The 19,963-nt window shown below is 32.4% G+C and overlaps 1 protein-coding gene and 1 long non-coding RNA gene across 11 annotated transcripts in view; one reads left to right on the forward strand and one right to left on the reverse strand.

Annotated features, from left to right (window-relative positions):
* LOC117176327 (secretin receptor-like) overlaps window positions 1-19,742 on the forward strand; it is a 256,742-nt gene extending 237,000 nt beyond the window's left edge. For 6 of the 8 annotated variants that reach the window (XM_033366557.1, XM_033366556.1, XM_033366560.1 and 3 more), the window contains 8 exons: window positions 2,539-2,633; window positions 5,155-5,489; window positions 12,522-12,652; window positions 12,732-12,817; window positions 13,152-13,296; window positions 13,480-13,750; window positions 17,871-18,040; window positions 19,017-19,742. In XM_033366557.1, the coding sequence (XP_033222448.1) occupies window positions 2,539-2,633; window positions 5,155-5,489; window positions 12,522-12,652; window positions 12,732-12,817; window positions 13,152-13,296; window positions 13,480-13,750; window positions 17,871-18,040; window positions 19,017-19,145 (1,362 nt within the window). In that variant the 3' untranslated portion in view covers window positions 19,146-19,742. Of the gene's footprint in view, window positions 1-2,538; window positions 2,634-5,154; window positions 5,490-12,521; window positions 12,653-12,731; window positions 12,818-13,151; window positions 13,297-13,479; window positions 13,751-17,870; window positions 18,041-19,016 lie in introns of those variants that run through there. The other 2 variants (XM_033366559.1, XM_033366563.1) reach the window with 2 other exon arrangements.
* On the reverse strand, window positions 1,924-15,283 carry LOC117176328. 3 transcript variants are annotated; one of them, XR_004467604.1, is made up of 7 exons: window positions 14,831-15,283; window positions 14,090-14,148; window positions 5,139-5,548; window positions 3,755-3,956; window positions 2,549-2,668; window positions 2,178-2,362; window positions 1,924-2,074 (listed from the first exon to the last, which is right to left on the reverse strand). It is a non-coding gene; the product is annotated as an uncharacterized LOC117176328 (long non-coding RNA). The 3 variants fall into 3 exon arrangements; XR_004467602.1 differs by lacking the exon at window positions 14,090-14,148; XR_004467603.1 differs by lacking the exons at window positions 3,755-3,956; window positions 14,090-14,148.
* Window positions 19,743-19,963: the final 221 nt, after the last annotated feature.

Here is a 19,963-nt window from a genome sequence, read left to right on the forward strand (position 1 = left end):
GAATATCTCTATGTGTTTTGCGATTTCTTTCATTTTTATTTGTTCGCAAGAGAAAATTGTGCATCAAAGGTCCGGTCTAAGAGTTTTTTTTAATGACAGATTCGAAATATTCTTCTAAATATAAAATAATCAAAAATATCTAATTCAAAATAGGGATCACAATTTTTAAATTAATTTGTAATTTTATATTTTGATTTCTTGGTTTTTCATACACAGTCATTTTTGCATTAAAAAATGCATGTTAATATATTATATCGAAATCACAGAAAAATTTCAAGTTTCATGTCTGAGTCCTTTTTTTGAATTTTCGAACCAAAATTTTTCTGGAGCTTTTCTTCACTACCAAAGGACTGTACATCGTGGTTTGGCCAAATCCCATAATAACACGAAAATTCTTGTTCGAATTCTTGTGATCACTTGGCATGCGTACTCCATAAATTTTCTTAAAGAATAATGGTAATTTTTTAAAGGCCTTTTTAAGTTATCCCTTAACTTTAACCTGTTTTTGTCTAAAAGCTAGAGTCAAGTCCATTATTGGTCTTAAAAGAAGATTATGGCCTAAAATAAGACCTCGTTATCTTAAAACAATACCAATTTTCTTACACAGAGAAATTTTGTTCACTACTGTTGCAATAAAATCGGTAAAAGTCGCAAACAGCAGAGAGACATTTCGGTAAATTGAAACAGGAAAAATATGATAATCTTCTGTGCAGTTATACGCATTAATGTACAACATTCAATCGTTCAACAAATTACAGCCATTATTATGATTTGAATTGTAGCATTTACCGATTTACTTGAAAAACACAAATAATGACAGAAAATGTTCACTGTTGTGTGATATGGTAGTATTTTTGACCCCCCTCAATCCAATTCCAAAGAATCGAATACAAATATATTTGTCTTCTCGGCTCAAAATTTTTTATTTTCGATGAAAAATGTTACAGGAATGCCAGATAAAATACAATTTCTTTAATGTAATTTATTGCTATTCGCGTTAACACTTTAGTCACTGAATGATCAGTCAAGACTGTTATTGATTTGGGAGAATATCAACAATGAGCTTGTGCGTTTTAACTGACTATAAGTGAACAAAGGGTACATGAACTTTGAGATTTACGAGAAAGTAAAAAAACTAATTATAACGTGGAATCATAATGATTTCTGGACTGGTGCATTACTGTTGCGCGCAAACTCGTTATCCACATATCCACCAAGGACATAAGTTTCACAAATATCTGGTACGTACATTTTCGCGTTTGCTCTCACGGGTGATAACTGCACGTGAAAAGGTATGGAGCGAATTTTACATGTACTTAAGAAAACCTCTTAAAGGAACTTGGAAACGTCCTGAGAAATCGCAAATGCAATTTCTAATGCAATCAAATATACAAGTAACTGACAATATTCTTGCATGAATAAAATTATCTAATTTGATGTCTCAGTAACTCAGTATAATAAACTTGAGTGTACAATATTTAGATGGAATATTTTATAAATTGTACTCCTTGCATTAAATCTTATTACCTTAGTTCATACATTTCGTGATACAGAATTCCCAATCATTTAAATCCCATGGTACATGAATGGATTGAAAATAGCTTTCTATTTTATTTAAACTCTATTTATTTAACTTTTATTTAAAATTTTGTGAAACATAACCTTTCGGCTCGATCGGAAAACGGCAGAAGCGCTCGAGGAGCATTCTCAAACGCAACTATATGAAAAATCAAGAATAATAATGCCTTAGTTTGCTATGGGTCTCAGCTTTCTGTCAACTTCATATTGACCATATCAATGTCTAAAGTACGTTTTTAAGATTATGATATTCACTATTTTTCTTCTTCAAATTATTTCTCGAAAACTCAGTAAAAAAAATATCGTTTTTTTATAGTTTTTCCGGTTTTCCCTATTTTGGAACGATATTATACTAAATTAAAATTCAGTTTTTTTTATTTATTTTAACAAAAGGTCTCTCAGTGTATAACATTCAAGTATTTATAGAATGATTTCTTATTACGGGGAAAGCTTTAAAGTCCTCTGTCTCTCCGTATTTCTGTCGGCTGAATTTGATCTGGGAAAATAAGAAGAATAAGTGGAATTCTCCAGAACATAGTTGGAAAACTGTGCGACATGTCGTCTGAGTGTTATTGGATACTGGCAAAAGCAGAACTCACAGTCTTATTGTAGCTTTTCCCTCCTTTTCGATATTTTCATCGCTCCGGAAATTTACTTTTCTCTTTGTACTTTTAAAAGTGGACGGCTTCTCTTATTCGATTTTCATGGCTTGACATCAGATTTTTCTCAAGTTTACGGGTTAAGACGGAAAAATCTTTCACTCACAGATCCACCAAAGTATCAGCTTCCGAATAAAAATATAAAATATTTTCTTTAAAATATTCAAAATAGCATTACTTTTTTTAACAAAATACTTTTTATGACAAAACTGTTTTGATCAATTTTAATATTTTTTATTTCGTTTTCAATTTTGATTCTAGATTAAGAAATTTTAGTAACTAAATAGATTTTCCTTTACAGAAATATCTACCTGTTGTGAAAACGATCTCAAAAGTTGGATACACTTTGTCCTTTTTCACTCTGGTTATTGCATTTTGCATTTTAGCAGCCATCAAGTAAGTATACATACTAGCATTCGTTTTTTCATCAACTGAACATATTAAAACGTTTATATGCGTAATTAAAAGAAAATTATCACAAAATATAAAATATTTTTAAACAAGGAATAATTCTACGGAAATATCAAGTCCCTTTTGATGCCATTATTTTCAAACATTTAAATAAATTAAGGTTGATCAAATATAAAAATAAAGATAAATTAATTCAAAACAATCTTTTATTATAATTTGTTTAATGTTTTTGAAACCTACGATTTGACTTGCACATAGTAAAATTAGTATAGCTAGAGTTACAGTCTCATTACACAAAAGCTAAAGGATCATACTATGAGGATAATGAGGATAACATTGATAACAAATGACCGACTAAAGTTTGACATATCAAATGAGCAATATTAGTTGTGCTTAAAGTAAAGGGTGTCAGACACTTTAGAACATAGAAAAAGTATGACCAACTCAGGACCTGCATTCTAATTTGTAAGCATTAAGCATACGTGCTGCTAATAACAAATTTCAAGTTTCCTAGGATCAAGAAAAAAGTAAAGGATTTTAGTTTAACTTACTGTTAGTGTAAGAATAAATCTTACCTTCTAAAAAGTAAAATTTCGTTCCAAAGAAATATAATTATCATAATGTGGACCATGACCGGCTTAATTAACCAATAGATGAGGCGGGCAGCTTTTGGGAAATTTATATTTAGGTAAATGAGTGCAATGTAAATCAGGGAAAAATCAGCTTTGGAATTCTACAAAATATTGTTTATTGTCATTTTCTTTTATTAAAATATACAATTTTAATGGTTCAATAGAATCAAGGGGAAGGGGCACCGTTTTAATAAACTCGGTCCTGATTTACTCAGTAAACTTTTAAATGTTCATGAAAGTGTAAACCCAGTTATTCACTGAAACGGTAAAACAGAATGCTGCTTTTTTATTGAAAAATAACTAGTGGCAGAAAATTCCGTTCCGTAACGTGCTGACATGTATCGTAAACATGTTTGTCAGATTTTATGTACAAATTATTTTTATACTTCTACTTTTTATTTCTGATCAAATAAATTTTTCTTTTAAGACGGAGAAAATATAAGATGTCTATTAATACCAGAAGATTACTCATACTTCACTGACTGGTAGAAAAATAACCAAAATGCTTTGTCAATGCGATTTTCTTGAGTCCATCATACCTACGCGTCATATTAGTTATCTTAATTTAGTCAAAAAATTCTTTAAAACGGTCAACCTTTTTCCCATGAATAAATCAGTAAAATATTCATTTCGTTGAGCAAAGTGCAATAGGTGGGTCAGAAATTCCAAATGTTACCTATGTAAATATTTTAATATCTATTATAAATTTGAAGAGATATAAATAAATATGTTTTTACAAGCTAAAGATTTAAAGTTTTAATTCTCTTTAATATACTTCTATCATTTAAATTATTTTAAAATAAACTAGTATACAGTCTTCTTAAAATTACATGCTTGTGAAATTAGTTTTTTTCGATTCTCACAAGTTTTTAAATTATAATTCTATGGATTATTTTCCAATCTTGAGTTCTATTAATTTTGAATAATTTTATCAGCTGATTTTTCTTTACAAAATATTTTATTCCTTCAAGGTTATAAATTATGAACATTGTCCTTCGCAAAAAACTTTTAGGGATTACAAAATAATTTTTTATTTCATTCTGCATTCTCTAAAATTAAAAGTTATTATAAAGTGTGTAGCTGTGCAGCTTTGAATGCACTAAGCTAGAATGATTCGATTTTATACCTTCAGTTTAGTACTTTCTGTAATTTTAACAGAGTTTTTGTCCAAAATTTTTTAAGTTTAATGAAATCTGAATCTGGAAGTTTAAAATTTGGAACAGTCCTAGGTATCTGTCTACAAGTTTCTAAATTTAGCATGGACAAAAACCCTAGAATCCTCTAGATGACGCTAAATATCGATAAAATGAATACTAAAAGTAAAAGCAATCCTGAACTTTTTTTTCTTATTTCTTTATAGGGAAGAAAGCTTTAAACTATGGAATACTTACATAGATTTTAGTAAATATATTTTTTAAATACCATATAAAATACTCAAAATTGTAGTAATTCAAGAAAATGTTGAATACTTATTTTCCAACCAAAAAATTTAAGGTATCGAAAACCCAAAACCGAAAACACTGTTTAAAAAATTGCTGTTTATTGCTGATTGGCTAAACACTACTTCCACTTTTCCTTCCAATCAGCAATGCCTCCTTTTTCGCGAAAAATGCAAATAGTATGTATACTAAGGATAAAAGTAATATTCACACTTATTTAAAAAAATATTTGCTCCAGCAATTATACTCAGTTTTTAGTGCTCTTTTCATTTCATAAAAGATGGAAATATGCAATAATAATAATTAATAGACTTAATATTATATCGCTTATCTAAGTCAGATAGATTTTTTTACTAAATAAAATATCCTTTTAAAGCTACAAAATTCTGAATACGAGTCGTAAAACCTCAAATCATTACTTCTGTTTGTTAATTGGTACAGGAAACTGCGATGTCCAAGGAACATTCTACACATGCACCTGTTCGCATCGTTTATGTCAAGGTCTTTTATGGCTCTTCTGAAGGATATTCTTTTCGTGTCTGGAATTGGACTAGCGTCGGATATAATTGTGAAAAATGGCGAAAGCTACCTGGTAGCTGGACTAGAAACTAATCTGGATTGTAAAATCTTCACGAGCTTTTGGCAGTATTTCATCCTAGCGAACTACTCCTGGATTCTAATTGAAGGACTATATCTTCATAATCTAGTGTTTCTTGCACTATTCACGGATTCCAATTCCAGTATTACTGGGTACATCGTCCTCGGATGGGGTAAATATTTAAATAATATTTGATCATATCAGTGCACAATTAAATTCCATCAGAAACTCCTGAAAAATGAGACAAATCTTAAATAAAATTCTGTTTAATTCATTTCCTATAATGTGTTAGCATTCAAAGGCTTTGAAGTTAAAACCTTATTCATGTGAATTTCAATTGAAAATCTAATTTAAAAGGCTTCCTTGTTGAGAATCAAAAGAGAAAAAATATCCAAGTTTCAATAAAAAGTTATAAGATTTCCGTAATTAGAAATCTTTTAATTATCAGCGATCTGAATTCAAGTGATTTTTTTTAATCATGAAGAGATTCCGGAATTGAAATGGTAAACTAGAATGTTCTTTTTTCATTGCGAAATAACGCGTGTCAGAAAATTCCGTGAAATTTATCGGAAACCTGTCAGGGATTATGTGTGTGTGTGTAAAAATGATTTCTGTCTAATTCAATTCCATAATTCTAAGAAAATAAATTTCACCTCAGTCAATAATTTATATATATATGGGGTAAAATTTGCCAAGTGTCCCCGCCTAAAATTTTGATGTCGCCAATCCTATTCAAACTTTGCCAGATTGTAATACTAGTGGACCTGTTTAAATGTTGTAAAGGGGGCATACGTAGTGCAACGGGTTGTCAAGTTACAGGGGTCCAAATTTTCGATGATTCACCTCTACCGCTAACATTCAATTGTACATAACTCCTAATGAACGTATCAAATTTCATTTTTTATGAGGGTTTTGGAAAGGTATTTTAACGAGGTTTACAATAAAAGTAATCATTGAACAATGAAAAAATTATTTCACCTTGATTTTTCATTTTAAAAAACGTTTTTGAGTTTTTCTACAAAATGGGTATTTTTAATTTTTTTTTTTTTGATTAGACTAGAAAAAATCTTGGTCTTTTCTCTTGAAAAGCATCCGAAACCGAATATGTGATGGAAAGTATTAGTTAAATTATAGGAGGTAGTTCGTGCGCGGGTGCCCCGCGCCTACTAGCAACAGCGCTGCTGTGCGTGCTGTAGTGGTTCCAATTAAGTACGTTCACTTCAATTACCAGCTAACTTCACTTATTATATTGCTGAGGAGAAAACAAGGGATCAAATGCATGGGATTCAGTTCATTTTTACCCTATTTTGACAATATCTTCGTAAAAGCTAACTTTTTCTATATAAGTGTATTGAATAAATAGTTTTAATTTTTTAATTACTATTTAATGAAATAATAAAATGATAATAATTATTATTAATTACAAAGATATTATAAAAATAAAGTTTAGTTCCATGCATTTGGTACATTTTTTCCCCTCAAATTTATATATGGATATTATAGATGGCACCAGCAGTAAGTGCTGGTCGATTTTGACATTCAAAACGTCATGAACCAAGCTTAGACTTATGGTAAAAAAAACCGTGTCGACACATTAGTGATTTTATTTTGGCGTCATATACTTTTGGTTGTGTGAAAATATTTGATTTTGTGCCAAATAATCGTTATTTGCGGGAAGTGTTGATTTTCTTCTTTCATTCGAAGAAAAAGGCGGCTGAAGCGGATCGAGAGCACCAAAAAGATTACGGAGATGCTGCTCTAAGTGAAACAACCTGCCGTGACCGGTTCCGTCGCTTCAAAGACGATGATTTCAATGTTGACGACCGTCCGCGTGAAGAAATGCCAAAAACCTTTAAAGACGCTCGTTTTTTCGCCTGTGAAAAACTGCTTCAGCGGCAAAAAAGGAAGGGTTTTCTTCATCCCATCGGGACGGGTGATGAAAAATGGATTCATTACAGCAAACCCAAAGAGAAGAAAGTCATGGGGACTGCCCGGTCATGCTTATACATCGTCGGCTTCGCCGAATATTCACGCATCAACACTTCCCGCAAATGACGATTATTTGTCACAAAATCAGACATTTTAAGACAACCAAAAGTATATGACGCTAAAATAAAATCACTAATGTGTCAACACGGTTTTTTTTACCATATGCCTAAGCTTGGTTCATGACGTTTTGAATGTCAAAATCGACCAGCACTTACTGCTGGAATCATCTATTGGTAAACAGCGGGAACTTAGTTGCACACCTAATACTTGATTAAAATGATTTTTCTGTTTACGTGTAAAAAAAAATTATTTTATTTTTACATTTATGTATCTGGAGACTGATTTTGTAATTTTTAATTTTTAATACGGTTCCCTTGTAGGAAAAAGATAGTTAATAATAAAATAATAAACTAATGTGGTGAACGGTTCTGCTGGCCTCTTTTATTTCCAGGTGGTTTTTAATGAGCCCATTTGCCTCTAATGTTTTGGAGAATTTTTTGGTGTTAATCTATTTGCCTATAACAATTTGGCAATTTTAAAAGACTGATTGTGCCCTTCTGAAAAATCTTAAAACTCGATTCGATTTTGCAAAGACTGTACCGGGCAAACAAAAATACCATTCTTTTGCACCCTTTACAGAAAAGACTCTGATTTTAATGAATTATTCGTCATCTCCACAGTATAAAATTTTCTCGAAAAGGGAGATCGCACAGAGATCACAAAAACAAGAGCAAAGTGAACGTTAAATTGATTGAAAATCATTTTTCACGTAACACTGTGGGAGGCAAGGGTACTCAAACCAAAAAGCAACGAAAAAATTGAGAGGTAAGATGAGTCTTATAAAAAAAGGAGCCCGAAACGTGAAAGGCAAGGAGACTCACACCAAAAAACACTTCAAATTGTTATAGGTAAAGATATTAACAAAAAAAATCCCCAAAACATTGGAGGAAAATGGACTCATCAAAAACTATCTAGAAATATAACAGGCCAGCAAAACCGTCCACCAAAATAGCTTATTATTTTATTATTAACTATCATTTGAAATATAACATGAAATATAATTTGAAATTGAACATAACTCAAACGTTCTCCAGACACATAAAAGTGTAAATAAAATAAAACTTTCGTTAGACGTAAACAGAAAAATCATTTTAATCAAGTATCAAAACCACTAAGCTAGTGAGATAGTTGGCGCGGGTCACCCGCGCACTTACTACCTCATACAACTCAACAAATACTTTCCATCCCATATTCTTTTTGGGATGCTTTTCAAGAGAAAAGATTAAGCTTTTTTCTAGCCAAATTTAAAAAAATGGCGATTTCGGAGAAAACAGTTTTTTAAAATGAAAAATCAAGAGGAAATAATTGTTTAATTGTTTAATGATTATTTTTATTGTAGCGATGGTTAAAATACCTTTATAAAAATAGTCATAAAGGGTAAAAGTTGATAAGTTTTTTAGGAATTATGTACAATTGAATGTTCGCGGTCAGGGTGAATCATCGAAAATTCGGGCATTTTAGACCGATGGAAAAATCGCGCATTCAAAATAATAGAATAATCTTGACTTTTGCGCTGAAATCTGAAAATATTAATTTTTCTCTATTCTACGCTTATTACCAGGCTGGCAGGAAGTCCATTGCCTGAGTCCGAAGGTTCGTACGCGAACTCATCACGCTCTTAACATATCAAAGCTGTATCAGGCAGCATATTGCTGACAAAACACATGTACTATCTCATGCCGAGAGGTATAGATAGAACCAGAGGAACTATCTATTAGGTAAAACAAGTATTGGGAGGCATAAAGAACTATTCCGGTCTTGGAACATATGGTATCAAGAGCTTTTCGTGGAAGAAGGTTTCCTTCAACCCATCAGCATCTGGCCCGAATTTTCACCTCATCTAAAGTCAGCAGATCCTATTTCGGAGTAGTTAGTATAGAAAGATGCACAGTGTTCCTACCGAAGCTATAGGCAATTTGCCTGATTCAATATTTACAGGTCAATAACCGTTCTGAACACGCTGCATAAGATCTTCACAGCTATCCTAAATGAGAGGATTGTTCGGAAAATCGGAACTGTGTAGCGTGAGGTGTACGAACAATGCGGTTCAAAAAAAGGAACCAGCTCATCAATAGATATCTGCAAAAAAGCAGCATCCTACCAGCGCTGTCTATAGATGGCCTCGCTTGAGTACCGGAAAACTTTCGAAAACACTGGAGTTGAAAGAAGATACTGATAATATCATCCGCTTAAAGGAGTTTTACGACCTCATAACAGCAAGATGGCGGCCAAAATTATAAGAGCGACAAATATGGTAGTAAAGTACTATCGGAGCCGCAATACGTCTGTAGATATGCGTCGTTCTCGCGCGAAAGGGACAGCTGGATATAGTATTGTTCTAGGTACGCAGTATGTGCATGCTACTCGTATGTTCTGCAGTCTGGATCTGTCGTTGAAAACTTCTGAACGTAAAATGTAGTCACGGTATACCAAGGTGAAAGTGACACCATCATGGTATGCGAAAACGAAATCTTCTGTACCTAAATTAAGTCCTGATGATTTAAGAAAAGCAAAAATTTGCTCCTTTGACAAGGACTGATCTTCTACATTTCTGTTAAAGTTTTCGTGAATTTTTTTGTTGAGTAGCTGTTGGCTACTTCTCTTCTATTTGCATCTTTCTAAGCTGTACTCAGAACAATTCGTTTATGACGACATTGGAGATTCAGAAGTCCGTGCCTGCCTTGACAGCGTGAGGTGTATAATCATAGAACGGACGAATTAAATGCAAGCTCTTCTACATATGCATGATTTTGCGCGTGGCGAAATCAAGGACCGTCAGAAGAGGCTTGTATCTGCTCATAGTGTCGCCCTGAAAGACGTTCCTTTGGAAGTTGACGTCGTTCCTTGTCACTCAATAATTTCTAGATGAGATAATAAATTTAATTTTCCAAAGGGACACCAATCTCTCTACGCATCTTACTATGTGTGGATGAACATTCAAGATTTCCAACAGATATAGGATAAGTCCCTGAGAGGTTGAATCGAAAGCTTTTCGCTAGTCATCCCAGGCTATCGACAAAGAGCGCTGATGGACTGGTGGTGCTCAATTAACAGGTTTTCTCGGCAGCCTGTTACACATTTTTTTGAGCAACATTTCTATCATTTAGGATAACTGTGAATATCTTTTACAGCATGTTCAAACATGTAATTGGCCTGTAGTTCTCTCGGTTGAATATGTCGCCTTTCTTTCGTATAAGAATAGTGCGTCCTAAGACCAGCTAATGCGGAATGGGGGTCCGCGACTTTAAGTATGAGATTAATATGCGGACCAAATGTTGGTGTGAGGGAAGTAAACTTCTTTCACCAGAAGTTCTTGATACCATCTGGTCCTGCAGCGGAAAAGTTCTTTATCTCCCTGAGTAATTTTTCTACTTCTTGTCAGTGATGGATAGACATTCCTCTACCGATGTCTTGAGAATGTCGCAAAGCTCTTTGAAGCGGATAATATTATTAGTATCTTCATGCGATTTACATGGTAAACGTCTCTCCGAAACGTCTCTACCTCGTCCGGCTTTGGTGGATTTGGATAGAAATAGGGAGTGCTGAAGAGGCGCGACGGGCTAGCTAGAAACAGTTGATTCTCCTTGATCCATCTCTTCCTTTTCTGTATTCTCCTGCTTGTATCATATAACACCCGCATCTTGCCAACAATGTGCTGCATGATTGTCAGCAGGTGTGTGGTGGTAGATCCTCCGTTTGTGGGCGAACCTTTTTACCCTTCCCGTGAACGGCTTACCAGATGCATTCTGTGTCGCTCATCCAATCTTCTGGTTCAGTTGATGCGAGCGTCTTTTGACTTTTGATCCCTCGTCGGTTTTAGCCTCAGATTTGAATCAGCCAAAGTGCTCGCCGCACCATAAACTGAACAATATTGATGGTCCAGAGGTCAGAGTCCTCCGAAATATTCACTCGATGGGAGACATTCATTCGAGCCAGATCTTGGGGCTTAGGAGAAATCTGGATGTTAATATTCATTTTGCTCCTAAATCGCTATGGTCTCTCAGGAGGTGCCTACTTTCCGTGTTTGATCTTAATATCGCTTCATTCTCTTTTTCTGCGGCTTGTCCATAAAGTGGTTGGAGAAATGTTCTGCGTCTGTTTCTGGCACGCAGCGTGTGTAAACACGCCATAGCCTTCTTCAAACAGGATAATGCTGACATCGTAGAAGTCTAGCAAGGAATCCGGGAGTCAATTCGTTTTAAACTGCATCCTAAACTTTTCGTTGGTTTAGTGGTGCCATTGTTGTTACCACGAGCAGCTAGGGAAAGAGTTCGTCTGTCCTTGCAGATCTCTGCACGCAAGGATAAGGCTGCATAATGTGGGAGGTCGCCCGGTTTCTGAGAGTCATCGTTTAGGATACCTCACTCAGGTGTCATTCTGCTTTCGGCGCGGTTGTTCCGCCTCCGCTTGGAAATTATTCCTTCGAGAAAACCCTGGACAATTTTCTGCGATTATTTATTAATTGTTGTAACCATATTTAACAGAAACCCTTGGTACACTGGCCATCTATCATCTACAAAGTGATCCAAGTGCCTCATAAATTACAAATGTTGTGCAATTATTTTAATACTTACAGCAAATTTAAAAATATTTTTCATATTTTCGAATTCTTCACTGCTCTCAACAGTTTTCAATTTATATGACACTTTAAGCTTAATTTGCGCATTAATTATTAATTTTAAAAAAATTGCGTTTTAAGTTCCAAGTACTCTTTTTAGGATTTACTGATATTATGTTGTAAATTTGATTGATTTTAGATATAAAAAAATCACATTTTATTTGTTTTAAACATAGATAAATTAAATCGGTTTCTTTTATGATAGTGTGAAATATACGCCTGCTATACGTTTTTATTTGTCCCTTTCTGCACAGAAAACAAATCAGAATATTTTTTTTAAATTCCCTTGAAAGATTTGAACATTTAAAAAAGTTAAATTGTTCAGTTTTAGATAAATCCAATTTGAAATCAGATAAATGTTTTAATTGGAAACTATACCATTAAAATCATATATCTTTGAATTTAATATTATTTAACTTTAAACGGTTTCTATCAGATATGATTGAATTCTTAAGAGTTCTTGTTTACAATCTGAAATTATCGAATATTTAAATATACAATTTTTCTACATTCAAAGCAAATTGTTTTTGTTTTTAGGAATGCCAGCAATTTTCGTTTTACTCTGGGTGATATTAAAAGCACTCTTTGAAGATACGTTGTGTTGGACTATTAATAATAATCAGTACCTCTTTCTAGTCATTCGAGTGCCAACAATGCTCTCGATCCTGGTAAGTGAAATTTCAATCATCCTTAGTTCTAGCACGAAAGTGTTGCAATTTATTTTATCGGTGCCCCGCTGTGTTCCAGATCAATTTTGTACTATTCGTCAATATTGTGCGAGTACTACTTTCTAAATTAAAGTCTACTGTTTCAGAGGAAACTCAGAGATACAAGTAAGTAATCTAGTCTTTTATGTCGTCTAGACTATGATTTCCTTGAAGTCTTTGGACCGTAATAGGTGCAATACAATCTATGAAAAGAACTTTTTGATTGAATTGATTTCTAACTTCCAGATAAAATATTTCCGAAATCTTCCTATAGTATACCATAGTTTATGATTAAAAACTTTAAATTTGGAAGCAAACGAATCGAAAGCTCCCAAACTCTTTAAGTTAAATTTGAATATTGAAATCTTTCAGATTAAATTTTTTTAAATTTTCAACTATAGATATTATTTTTAATTTCCTATATCTGAAAAAGTAAAATATTGAGTTTTTTGATTGTCAGGAGATGGGCAAGAAGCACTCTAGTTCTAGTCCCACTTTTTGGAGTGCATTATACTGTCTTCTTAGGGATGTCATACAGCATGGGTGTCAATGAAACTGTAGAGCTCGTATGGCTTTTCTGTGATCAGCTCTTTGCCTCTTTTCAAGTAAGAATCCTTTTATATCGAAGCATTAATTATATTACCTTTACCAGTCACGTCTTGTGACGATAACTAATAAATTAATTAATAAATATTAAATACTACTTTTATTATTGATTGTTCCGACTGGCCATTTAAAATTTAACTTTGCCCTTATTAATGATTATACTTCTATTTAAAAAAATTGAGGGCTTCTTCGTGGCTGTCTTATACTGTTTCCTAAATGGGGAAGTGCGAGTGGAAGTCTCTAGAATCGTAAGGAGCAGGAAATGGCCTCGTCTGGGAAACGGAAGATGGGGTCCCAGACCTTCTACACATTCCGGCAGCACGTGCAGCTGCAACGCTACCAAGCTCAACAAATCGAACAGATCCACATGGTGGCACAAGTCTCTTTTCGCTTGTTTTTTTCGTGACCGGGATTTTCATCATAGGTCAACTCACTCGATGGCGAGTACACAAGGTGTTCTTTTAATCCTAAAAACTATCCTCTTCGAACTTTCCATTTAGTTCCATGTATTCAAAAAGCCATTCAAATTGGCAAAAGAAATAGAACTAATTTTTAAATCGATGCACTTTAAAATTGTTCATTTTATGTAGCAGAAAATAATTTGCAACATTTGATTGGCTTACAAGGATCGAATCAATTTCAAATTAGGCAAGCAGGCGAACTGCTACTCTTAATAATATAATCGATTGAATGCGGATTTCAGAAAACAAAAATTTTCATAATAAAAATTTAATAATATAATGGTGATATTTTTAAAATGCCTAAATTTGGTAAAGTAAGAAGGACTACTACTTTGCGGAGTCCCTTGTAGAGGCGATAGCAGCTCCGTCCTAATCCCTGTACTTCAAATTCTGAAAATAACACTGTTTTTATTAATTTAGAATCTTGGAGATTATAAATTAATTTGCTACTGACATAATTTAAAAAATCGAAAACCTTTTTTATTAGCAGAAATGTTAAGCTAGTCTAAAACTACTAAAAACGTTTTCTGAAATATTATTTTTCAAATTTCTAAAAATATGCCTATAAGAAATTTTCAATTAAAAGACTAAACAAAGTATTTGTGATTATCGAAATAAAAATAAATTGTAAATAAAAACTTCGGGTATTATTTTATTATGTTAAAGCAAACTTATACTGTGCCTTGATTTTTTATTCAAACACAGCACTAAGACCGGAAACTAAAAATGTAATTTTTTAAATATTTATATTGTTAAATTAAAAAATTTATATCAAATAAAGTTTTTGTTGTCCATAAATATTTCGATAGAGAAAAAAACTTGCCAACACTTATACTTAAAATTGAAACTTTGGAAGCCATGACATAATAAAATGAAAATTATCATTAAAGTTTATATTGTGAATTTAATTAAAGTAAATAAAAAATGTCCAAAAGTGACACAACAAATTATCGTCCAATTTCTCGTATTATAAAAAACAAGTTACTTATTATTTTAACCTATATTTCAAACAGACTATTTTTTTTTTAATTTTACCAAAAAAACTATTGACAATTATTGAATTTAAACTTACCAAATTTTCACAGTGGAAAGACACGATCAACATTCACAAATTCACAATAGGTATTATAACAAATTCATTTTGGAGATGATGGTCCTTATTTTTAATATGTCCATATGAAAGCACTTTTAGTATGTTAACTCACGTAAGAAAAAGTAATAAGCGTCAAAATATATTAAAAATTCACTGGAGTTTCGAATTTGTAGCTTTTAACCCGAAATTCATTCAGTTTTTGAGCAAAAAATCCTAATTAAATTGCACAGCAAACGCCATGGCGAAGTAAGACGTTTAACCTCGCAAACCGAATATCGAAAATCGTCACAAATTCACACTTAGATTCTTAGAACTTTTGATCAAATCTTGATCATTAGTGATTTCAACACTAAAGTTCAGTTAAATTCGGATAAAAACTGATGGAAAACTGTCCACTTTCAACCTGGAAACACGGAGCTCGACGAAACGGTCTCATGTTTTCATTTCAGCAAAATTCTGACAGGTCCATGCAGGTCGGCCAACCGACGAATAAAAATTCAAACACTATCGACTGTCGATTATCGAACATGAGATTCGGCTCGAGAAAAATCTCGTTCGATTCACCAATTTAAACTTTTGAATTTAAAAACAAGAATTCTTATTACTTCTTATGGGTAATTTTGATGAAAAGTCGACTAAACAGATGAAACACATATTTCTTACATTTACAGTGAGGAAAGGTATAAAAGTCTGGATTGTTTTCCCTCGTTTCTGGAAAGGTAGTGAAACAAAATACCCAATTTAGAGTTCTAGAATCTAGTTTCTATTAAGTCAGTGTTTTAAGAGCAAGTTCTTTCCTCTTGTGACATTTCAGTGAACCCTCTCTCGAAATATTCAGTGACAGTGAAGCTGCCCCCCTCCCCCTCATATTTTTATATATAAAGTCTAAATTTAATTTTACATAATTGTCAATAGAACAATGAATAATAACTTTAAACTATTTGATATCAGTTTGCGAATACTTTTAATTAAAATCCTTAGCAATTTTGTTTATTTGAGCAAATTTATAAAATAAAAAGATAGACGGTAGTCTTATAAATTACTAAATTTGTTGGTTTCGATATTATTAGTCTTTAATGTATCAACACGAATTTTATTTTTATTTTTTTATCAGAGAAGCGTCATCTGTTACAAAACATTTGCGACTCTTCTCCTATGTGATACTCCTATGCGTCACGTAATAAGTGGACACTCCCGAAGTTCTCGAAATTAGGATCAGTCGAAATTTTAGAATTAAAAATATTATTTCCATTAAAAATTTCTTGAATTTTGAAAATTTCCAACGTTTTGGCAGACTGTGGCTACATGTGCCGAAATGTCGGTACGAATAGCAACGCCTGAAAAAGGGACATTTGTTAAAAAACAAATCCGCCATGACGCGCGAATGTTGACAACTTTTTTTCCCCTCTTGTTTTATGGACGACGCCATCGGTCCTGTGCCTCTCTGAAACATTTCAATCGACTTTTTTTGTTATCATAAGATGTATACCTCGTCCATATACCTATTTTCAAAGCATAGAAAAATTATTTCACAAAATGACAGAAAAACAAAATTTTCCAACATTTTTATTTTTTATTGTTTATGCAAATAAGTGGTTAAATAATAATTTTGCACGCAAAAAAAGAGTTTTATCGACTAGACAATTAAATTATATTTAAAATGGCGTTTTTTTCTCACATAAGTGGAAAATTCGCTGAGTTCTCGTGCCCATAAACTCGGAAAATCGGAAAAATCTGATTTCGAGTTAAACGCGTTTAAAGTCCGAGCGCGCACCTGCCTACGTGCTCCGCGCGCAAAAGGACGTTAACGAAAATAGTCATAGCAGCTAATCCGCTCCGAATTTCGGCATAAAATTTTAAAAGAGTACTCTTGAAATGTTATACTTTCGATTTGTACAATAAAAAAAATCGATTTTTTCATACATCTATATTGGGATACCTACTTAAACTTTCAAATGAGTATTTCGTAGATCTCACTGAAATGCAAAAATATTTGTATTGCAGTTGAATTTAAATTTCAATCCCTATTAAAATTTTAAATTAAAAATTTGAAAGGTTAACACAAAGACTAAAAAATACTATTTTTCATAAGAATTCTTTAGTCTGGCTTTAAAAAATAAATGAAGAACTCAATGTTTTTAAACAGTTTTGTAATTATATAACATTGACCATTAGAACGATTTTAAATCTTAACTATTTTCAAACCATTATTTTCAATAAGATTTATATCCATTCACAAAAATTTTAATGATAAATAGCATTTTTCAGCATAAAATTGTTAATTTCATTCTTATCAATGTTGAAATACCAAAAAATGTGATTTTAAAAATGATTTTCTATTTATTTTCAGAAAAAGTATTATTCCTAAACTCATATTTTTATAAATTTGAAAACGATGAGCATGTAAAACTTTGTAATAGATTTTTATGTCGTCAGTTTACCAACAAATTTTGAGAAAACTTTTTTTTTAATAAAATCAAAACCTTATCAGTTTAGCGTTTAAAATGTTGATGAAGTATTATAATTAGTTAAAGATATATAGATAGATCTTAGAAAAGTTATGGGTTTGATTATTTGATGATAGGCCTATTCAGTATTTATAAATCAAGATACTTTTGTAAAAATCGGTGAAATATTGATTATCTTATTTTTTGGATATGCTTGCCCGACTTGAATAGAATTTGACCCAAGAATTTCTGAATAGTCTTCTCTCAGTACTCTCTTGGCACCATTTTTGTCTCCGAACTATCCTCAAACTGAAATAATTCTTTTAGTCGGTTCTTGCTATTCTAATTCTTATTGAAGGTCAATAATTTATTTTATTTTCAAGGTTATTTAATGCTTACTCACTCCATCAAATTTATTCCCACGGGTAGTGAAAGTTTTTCTGGATGGAATCTAGTGTTCTAGAAAAACGTTTCGTAAATTTAAACATCATCGATGCTTTTTAATATTAATTTAGGATTGTTTCTATATTACAATAATGATCCTAATGTGAAATATTTATACTGTCTTGCAGATGTTGGACTTGGGACGCGCGGTGGTAGTTTAACTAGCAGTCGAGGCTACCTGGAGATCGTTGGAAATGGACCGTGTTCAGGAACCGGAAATTACGTTCAAAATGCAAATCACGCGTCGCCCTTATGCAGCAAATGTACGGACCAGTCGTTGCTCTCGTTTTGCTCAAATGTAGGTATTTCGCAAGAATTAATCAAATTAAAAGTTCTGAAAGGATTTCGAATTTTCTTATGTCATTAGGTTCTCAATAGGGTAATGAGAACTAAGAATAGAATTTGATTAATTTGCGACGAGTTACCCTCTAATTTTGCCCCTTTTGCTGAAAAACTAGTATTAGTTCTTATTTTATTTTCCAAAAATGTTTGGATGTTTCTGCACGGTCTTTATTGGCCTAGAAAGTTTTCGACTTTTGCAAGTTAGAAGTTATAGTGTTGAACAATTTTCTAAAATTTTAGATAGAGTGTATAATAAAGTTTGCGAGTATAGTACAAACAGCAGGGACCATAAACCTAATTATGTTTCTGATAATAATATATGTCTTTTCACGTATCAAATTTATTCGACCAATAAGCTATCCTGAGTCAATGTAAAGTCTTTGTTTCGTCTACCCTTATAAAAATGGATTACTTTGGATAAGACGTACTCCAGATATCGACACTAAAGAAAATTGATCTTCTCTTTATGGGAAGGACAAGGCCATCATTTGGGATCAAGGTCAAACGTAGGTATCAATCCCAGAAGATAAAATCAGGGTGTGTTGAATCATTCTCTTTGATCTTATTACTTAAGGGACAAAAAGAAATTAAACGAATAAATAGGTTTCTGAAAATCTCTTTGGTGGATGAAAACCAGATTTATAATATCATTCAGAATTTATATTGTGAAAGTAGTAACATATAAATTAAAGTTTAAATTTTACATACATTTTTATTGTGTGATGAAAAAAATATCTAAAAGAGATAGGCCACTCAAAGGAACAATATTTTTGTAAATTTATTGATGTCGGTTTACTTTCCAATGAGAAATTTAAAAATTAATTATCATTTTAATTTACTTTCTAGCACTATGTTTCTAAAAATGAATGGAAGGAATATTAAAAATGAAGAATTTAAGACCATTAAGTTTCTAATATCCTTCATTTTTTCAGATGTCGGAAATGTCTGTTCCTGGGTTGGAAACAGGCGAAAGAGTTCGAGATCAGCACCGCTGGAGTGATTCAGAATGTTGTCATCTCGCTTATGAATTGCACAGTCTTCATCATCACCCACAACCCTGATATTTATGGAGGACACGAGAATCCTTCTGATATTTAATATTGTAACAAAATAGAGGGCATTAATCGCTGACTGAACTGCAAGCGAAACTGAGATTTATAAAGCTTTAGTCCTAAATGTGTAGTCAGATTGTTACGCAAAAAGTACACACGATTCGTCCAAAGCAGAAAGAAAAGTTCTAGATTATATCGAATGAATTTTCATAATTATAAAAAAAAACACACAATTTGAATTTTACTGTGTGATGTTACCTCTAAATATCAGCAGCTTTCGTAATTATTTATAAAAACGATTCTGATTTCCTGATTCAGAATTTTTATCGAGAAAAGGACTTTTCTTCAAGCGTTTTTTTTTTCTCCTTTACTGAAAGGTTTTGCAATTAATATATCGACATTGTACATAGTATCATTTTCACCTCATCGATTTTTTACAAAATGCAAATATTGCAAACAAAAAAATTGCAGAATGAGAATTGAAGCCGTACCTAAAAAGCTCTCTATGTACTACCTATTAAGATTTGTGGGCTGTAAATGTTTCCTGTACTGCAAGAACCACAGTAAGTACATATTGTATATGAAAATAAAGAGAATTTTATGTGACGAAAGACTTATTTCTTTATTACATATTTATTCACTATTATTATTCCTTTCAGTGTACACAGATTTCAGGGAAAAACTAAATAAAGTTTTCAGCCCGATCAATTTTCAAGGAATGACTTCCTGGTTTAAAAACTGCAATATTTTTTTATAACAAAGTAAGTTATATAGAGTATAGATACTGCTGTTCAAAGTGCGATGCAAATACACATTTTCAAAAATTT

This window comes from Belonocnema kinseyi, chromosome 7 (genome assembly GCF_010883055.1).
Source record: "Belonocnema kinseyi isolate 2016_QV_RU_SX_M_011 chromosome 7, B_treatae_v1, whole genome shotgun sequence".
In the NCBI taxonomy this organism is placed as follows: Eukaryota; Metazoa; Arthropoda; class Insecta; order Hymenoptera; family Cynipidae; genus Belonocnema; species Belonocnema kinseyi.